Source organism: Branchiostoma belcheri, unplaced genomic scaffold (genome assembly GCF_001625305.1).
Source record: "Branchiostoma belcheri isolate BF01 breed outbred unplaced genomic scaffold, Haploidv18h27 scaffold129, whole genome shotgun sequence".
NCBI lineage: Eukaryota > Metazoa > Chordata > Leptocardii > Amphioxiformes > Branchiostomatidae > Branchiostoma > Branchiostoma belcheri.
Genome location: NW_017802702.1, coordinates 64,886 through 71,352, shown reverse-complemented (window position 1 = coordinate 71,352; position 6,467 = coordinate 64,886). Strand labels below are relative to the sequence as shown.

Genomic DNA, 6,467 nt, shown 5'->3' with positions numbered 1-6,467 from the left:
GGACAATATTCTAGTGTCGCAGCAAAGTAAAGTAAGGGGCCTCCAATTGTCTAATAATGAGGGGTCTTTGTCTTTTCCATCACTACCCTGTTTTAACAATAATGAAATAATTCCTTGTTTCTGGGTGTTGGCTAAATAACCTTGTGCTAGAGAATAATTGAAACACTCCAGCATAGGGACTTTAAATACAGAAAAAAAATGTTTGTACACATCAACAGGGATTCCATCTAAACCAGGGGATTTACCACTTGAAAAGGAGTTAATCGCATCAATCAATTCTTTCTCTGTGATAAGACCTTCACAACCCAGCTGCTGATCATGTGACAGTGTTTTAGCATACTCCTGGGGAAAAAAATCTTGACAATTATCGGGGGTTAGGGGTAGTGGAGGGTCTTTAAAAGCATACAAGTTAGAATAAAATTCCTTTTGTTTTTTCAAAATTTCTTCAGGGTCACAAGTAAAGGTGTCATCTGAAATCTTTAATTTCTGTATATTCTTTCTGGTGTAATTTCTATGAGCCATATTTTAAAAAAATATTTTGTACATCTCTCTCCAGACTCCATCCACCTGGCTCTTGACCTTATCATTATTCCATTTAAACGTTGATTATAAAGTAAATCTAATTCTTTTTGTTTACTCTCTAAATCCTGGAGAATAGAATCTGGAGGGAGGGCAAGCTATCAATTTGGATATTAAGTCTATTTATATCATCAGTTAGTTTTTTCTCTTTGCATAGGTACTGTTTTTTTTTCCAACTACAATATTTTATACAGTGTCCCCTGAAAAAACATTTAGCAGCTTCCCACACGACATGGGGGTTAGATGTATTTCTATTAATTTGAAAGAATTCATTCATAATTTCAATTGTTTTCTGATAAAAGCATTTGTCATCTAACAAAGATAGGTTAAATTTCCAATACCCCTTACCCCGAGGGAACTCTGCAGTCACAATGGACATACAAATCAACTTATGGTCAGATTTGAAACTGTCTGAAATTACACATTTGTTTATCTTATTCATTAAAGAAAAACTAACCAAGAAATAATCTATTCTACTAGCTTGACGCCTACGACGCCAAGTATATCTAATACAACTGGGATTTCTAAATCTCCAAATATCATATAGGTCAAATTTACCTTTCAATTGAGAAATGGAGTCACGGGCTTTGGGGTGATACGTTATGTTAGTTGAAAATCTAGTCTAATTGTGGATCTTGTACAGTGTTAAAGTCACCGGTTATCACAAGGTTTTCATTGCAATCAGGGAAGTTTTCTAATTCATCTGACAAAATAGAAAAAAATTCCGGACAATCATCATTAGGCGCATACAAGTTGACAATACAAAATCTATAATCATCAATACTTAAATCAACAATAATCCATCGACCATTACAATCGATTTTAGTGTGGTGTATACTAGGATTAATATTGTTTTTAAAAAGGATGGCTGTACCTCTTTGACTAGAAGTTCCATGAGAAAAGATAATGGAACCCCCCCACTCACTCTGCCAGCTATTCTCATCAAGCGAGGTAGAATGTGTTTCTTGTAAACAGATAATTTGATATGGTTTATCTCGAAGCCAAGTAAATACCCCCCTACGTTTAAGAGAATCTCTAAGCCCGTTACAATTATAACTGGAAATCTGAACTTCTACCTGGGTCATGGTGGGTTGGGAATGGCATGTGTTGAAGGGGAAACATCTGGGATTGGAGTGCACGGTGAAATCATATCTGTAACAAAATAGAACTGAACAAAGGTAAACCAAACTGAAATATATAAACAATATAACTGAAAGGCTAAAAGAATGATAATATCTGTGGCAAACAAAACTGAACAAAGGTTAATATAACTGAAATACAATAAAGCAGGATGGTTCCCAGAAACAAAACAAAAACATAAAGGCCGCGCCATTCATGTGGGGCATTGTGTGGCTCCTCTGAACTGTGTCATTCATTTACAGTATTCCGCCAGAAGGAAAATATAACAGAAACATAATATAACAAAATATCATAACAATAAAGCAAGCTTGAAGAACTTGATCATTTCCCTTTTCAGCACAAGCAGCACAATAAATTATACAACAACCAAAATCAAATTATAAAGGAAAACAGAATACAAAATCATGTGCTGAAAGGGTTTTTCCTTAATCATAATTCAGGGGTGAATATCTGTTCAAACAAAAAGTAACAGAAACATAATAGGAATCAAAGTTCAAAATCATACCAAATGATAAACAGAGTGAAAAAATGAACTTCTCATCAATATATGCCTACCATTGTAGACATAATATAACAAAATATCATAATAGTAAAGCAAGCTTGAAGAACTTGTTGCTCATTTTCCTTTTCAGCACAAGCAGCACAATAAATTATACAACAACCAAAATCAAATTATAAAGGTAACAGAATACAAAATCATGTGCTGAAAGGGCTTCCCCTTAATCATAATTCAGGGGTGACTACCTGTTCAAACAAAAAAGTAACAGAAACATAATAGGAATCAAAATCATACCAAATGATAAACAGAATAGTGAAAAAATAAACTTCTCGTCAATATATGCCTACCATTGTAGAGTGGCAGTACCACCTTTATCTTAATTTAACAATAAATACAGAAAATATTTGTGTTTCAATCATTTAATATCCATCATATCAATCAAATATACATGCCACAATAATTCCTGAGCTGTAACATTACTTCTAGGGACAGTACACATTTCAAAACCAACAAATTCTTAATCTGGGTAACAAAAATAACTGATCAAAAGTTCTTAATTTTGTCTCAGTTTCAAATTCTTATAACAATTCAGAGAGTTCAGTGAGCTTCTGTTCAAACCTGTTTGACTTCCATTGAAATCTTGGTAGTGTCAAATACAAGGTCCACTGCATCCACTTTCTTTCTAGTCTTGCCGTTTACCAGTAGAACCGCACAAGTGTCCTTGGGTGGAACCCAGATGGAGATCTTCTGGTCACTGCGGTTACCCTTGGCCCTGGATATCTCTGCATCGCGGTCTGGAACCAGTTTTCCCCGGGCCTCCTGAAGTGGTCTCGGGAGATGTTCGTGCACGACGACGCCGCTGTCCTTCTCTCTCCCCAGTTTCCTCCCAGCACGCAGGATCAGGTCTCGCTGTTGGAAGTTGACAAGTCGCGCCAACATGGGAGGGTTGGGTCGAGCCTGTGTTGGTCTGGCGAGTCGGTGTACAGCTACAAGTGGAACCGGTTCGAGAATGTTCAGCCGACTGGAAACAAAGTCCCGGAAAACCTGCACAGAGTCCTCGTCCTTGTTCCACGCTAGTCCCCGCACAATCACATCAGCTTTCATGGAATACCTCTCCGCCAGAAGGTTTTCCCTGATTCTCTCACGGCGTTCATGCTGTAGTTCATCGCGTAGTTGGGTCAGCTCGTCGCTCTGAAAGCTGGCGTTATTTTCGAGTTCATATTGACCCTCCCTCGCAGTGTAGTAATTTCCGTAGATATGTCCATCACTTTCGCGTCTAGTTCCGACAACTTGCCACCCACAGAGCTGAATTCCGAAAGCACTGCTGCGTGTTGCTTGTTCGTGTGCGAGATAAACAGTTTCGCTAACGCACGTAGCTCAGGCGAGAAGCTCTCCAGACAACTATCGTCCCAACCACCTTCCGCCATCTTAGGTAGCTTGGGAGGGGGGCTCTTGCTCTGTCCTGTATTCTCCTTGCTAATGTTTCTGGCCCTTTTGTCTCGCCGCTTCGACATCAAAGAACACCGTGGAGTTTCACCAGCACCTTTTCAACAAGTAGGGCAAGACTGCGCAGCTCACCCGTAGGTTAAATTAGCGGAAAAGATCGAAAAAAGCTAGGAGCCACCACAATCGCGTGCTATTACCTGGGGGCCGCCATCTTGGAATGCATTTATAATTTTAAACCATTCCTACACCTTCCCTTGCACACCTCAGTTTCAACAGTTTCTTGGCCACTACAGCATGTGGCTAATATACATGTACATGTAATATATAATGGAGCGCTTTGTCGAGTTTAGTAATTATGGAATTAGGAATTTAGATTGAGAAGGACGTCTGCCCTTAGCCTATCTACTCTGTAGGGCAGGGACATTAGACGGCATACCGGTACAGTGTCTAGTCGCGGAATGAAACGGTCAATGTCAAGGCGTTCGAAGACACCAACAGATACCTTCTTAAAAACACTCGACTTCTCAGTCTCCAAGGTGACTAGTACCAAATCGAGAACACGTGTTACCTGTTCGAGCGGCACGTGGCATGTCACGTGGTGGTCACGTGCTGCTTCCCGTCAGACATGACGCCACATTGATCGATACCACGTGCGCATGAAATTTCTTTCGAATTCCCCAAAATAAAGTTTTCGACCATACTGTAAATCGTACAACGCAGCTACATTAAATGAGCAGCAAAACATACTAATTTGCAAAAAAAATGGCAAACGATACTTATGAGGTAGAATGCCAAAATCAATTCCAAAGGAAAAGAAGAAAATGTGAAATAAAAACAAAGTCTATTATTTGCTGTACCCATACTCTGTGAAAACGTAGATTTCATAATGAAGGCAAATCTTGCGGAAAACTTTTGTTCTCACACTCACATCAGTTTTTGGGTTCCCAGAGGATGTCATCCATATAATCAAATCAACATGGCCTTACTAGTAATAAAAACTGAACACACCTTAATCCCACAGAAGGTAAGCTATAACATTACCTTTTTATTTAAAACCATACTTACAATCCACTGATAAGTGTCAATCTAACCCTTTGAAGTTTCCATGTATCATCAGGACCTCTTAAACTCTTGGTGGAGGCAGTATTGGTGTTTTAGACCACTGACTTCATGACTGTTTTTTGCCTCAGTGACAGAAAACATCACAGACCATACTGCAGTTCACTATTTTTCTATATGTATTACTATGTCATTGGTCCTTGACAACAAAGTGGATTTCCGTATTATAAATAACAATAAATCATTTTGTTTTTTCTCTAAAAAACTGTGGTGACATCCCTAATGTAGTTCTAGAATCCTGTTGTCGTTAAGTACTGATTGCCTGTAATATTGTTATCCATGAGCTTAGTAGTACAATTATTTCAAATGTATACTTTCAGTTATAAGGTTGAAAATAAGATGTTGGTCCATCTTATAAGTTATGCCTACCATCTTAAAATCTACTTGGACACATAAAGCACGAACCTACCTAATCAGAAATACTAAATTGAAGTGTATGTCACTTTTCCTGTTGCAATAGTACAACTTTTTGACAGGGTCCTCATACAGGTGAGTCGTCTCATGTCAAACAAGTGTATGGCCACGTTTGCCAGGCTACGACTGACCGTGCCTGTTCCAGTCGTAGTAGGCGTACTTGGGAGAAGAGTTCAGCTCACCCATCGTGTAGTCCGTGTCGTCTGTGTCCCGGATGCTGCTGACTCCGTACTCGCTTTCTGCATATGACGGGGGAGCCGTGAAAGCTGCAAAACCAACACAGAGTTAGATACAGAAAATGCTGACGTATCGTCCTAATCTATTTATGACATCCCCTGGGCACTCAGGGCTCGAAATTCATTTTTGGGAATAGGTGCACTGGTTGAACCTTAAAAAATTATGTGCACAAAAATTGTTCTTAGGTGCACCATTATAAAACATTTTAAACCTTATTACAGATCTTACTGCTCCTCTTCTGAGCTTGAATCTGAAATGGGTGTCAAATTTAAAATCTTAGTACATGTACTTCAACAAAGATTTTTCTGACACTAAGAATAACCTGAGTGTATACTATCATACATTTGATATACATGTATACAAAATACCGACAGAAAAAATGGGACACCGGCAAAAATTGGGTGCACAGCTCAAATTTTGGGTGCACTAAGGTGCACATCCATGTACCGGGTAGTAGGCAGTCTTTCAAGCCCTGACACTACAAAGCACATGCTAGTGACCAACTATTGAGAACAACATACATTAGTATGCGTCGGTGAAGGTTAGACATCCAGGTAATATGATATGACAAAAAGCAGTTACTCAAGCAACTGGATATGATTTTGAAAACGTCAGACGTTTCAGCTAGTATCCACTAGCTTTCGTCAGTGACTGAGAGACCAGAGGGGAAAACAGGTTTATAAGCACAATCTATTGATTGATATGCAAATAAAGTGAAGACAAATTTTTTGGAAGTCGAAAAAGGGACAAAAGTCAGACAAGTCAAGACAAGATGATGCAAATTAGTCTGAAAGCTCCTGTTATACAGAACAGGAGCTTAAGTGTTGTCTGTTCTCGGGGCAAAATTGTAACAACACCTACATCGGAGAGACAAGTCGACCGCTCAAAGTAAGATACAAAGAACATTGCCGACCTAGTGCAAACGGCTACTCCTCAGCTATTTTCCACCACCTACAACACAACCAGGGTCACTCTTTCAAACTCGAGTCCACGGATGTCTTAGACCGCGAAACACGCTGGTGGGAACGGGGTG

The 6,467-nt window shown here is 39.3% G+C and overlaps 1 protein-coding gene across 1 annotated transcript in view; it reads right to left on the bottom strand.

The window, feature by feature from the left end:
- Positions 1 to 5,317: 5,317 nt before the first annotated feature.
- Positions 5,318 to 6,467, bottom strand: part of LOC109463602 — a 4,101-nt gene continuing 2,951 nt past the window's right edge. Inside the window, exon 3 of the mRNA XM_019760455.1 lies at positions 5,318 to 5,463. Coding sequence (XP_019616014.1) covers positions 5,318 to 5,463 — 146 coding nt within the window. The remainder of the gene's footprint in view (positions 5,464 to 6,467) is intronic.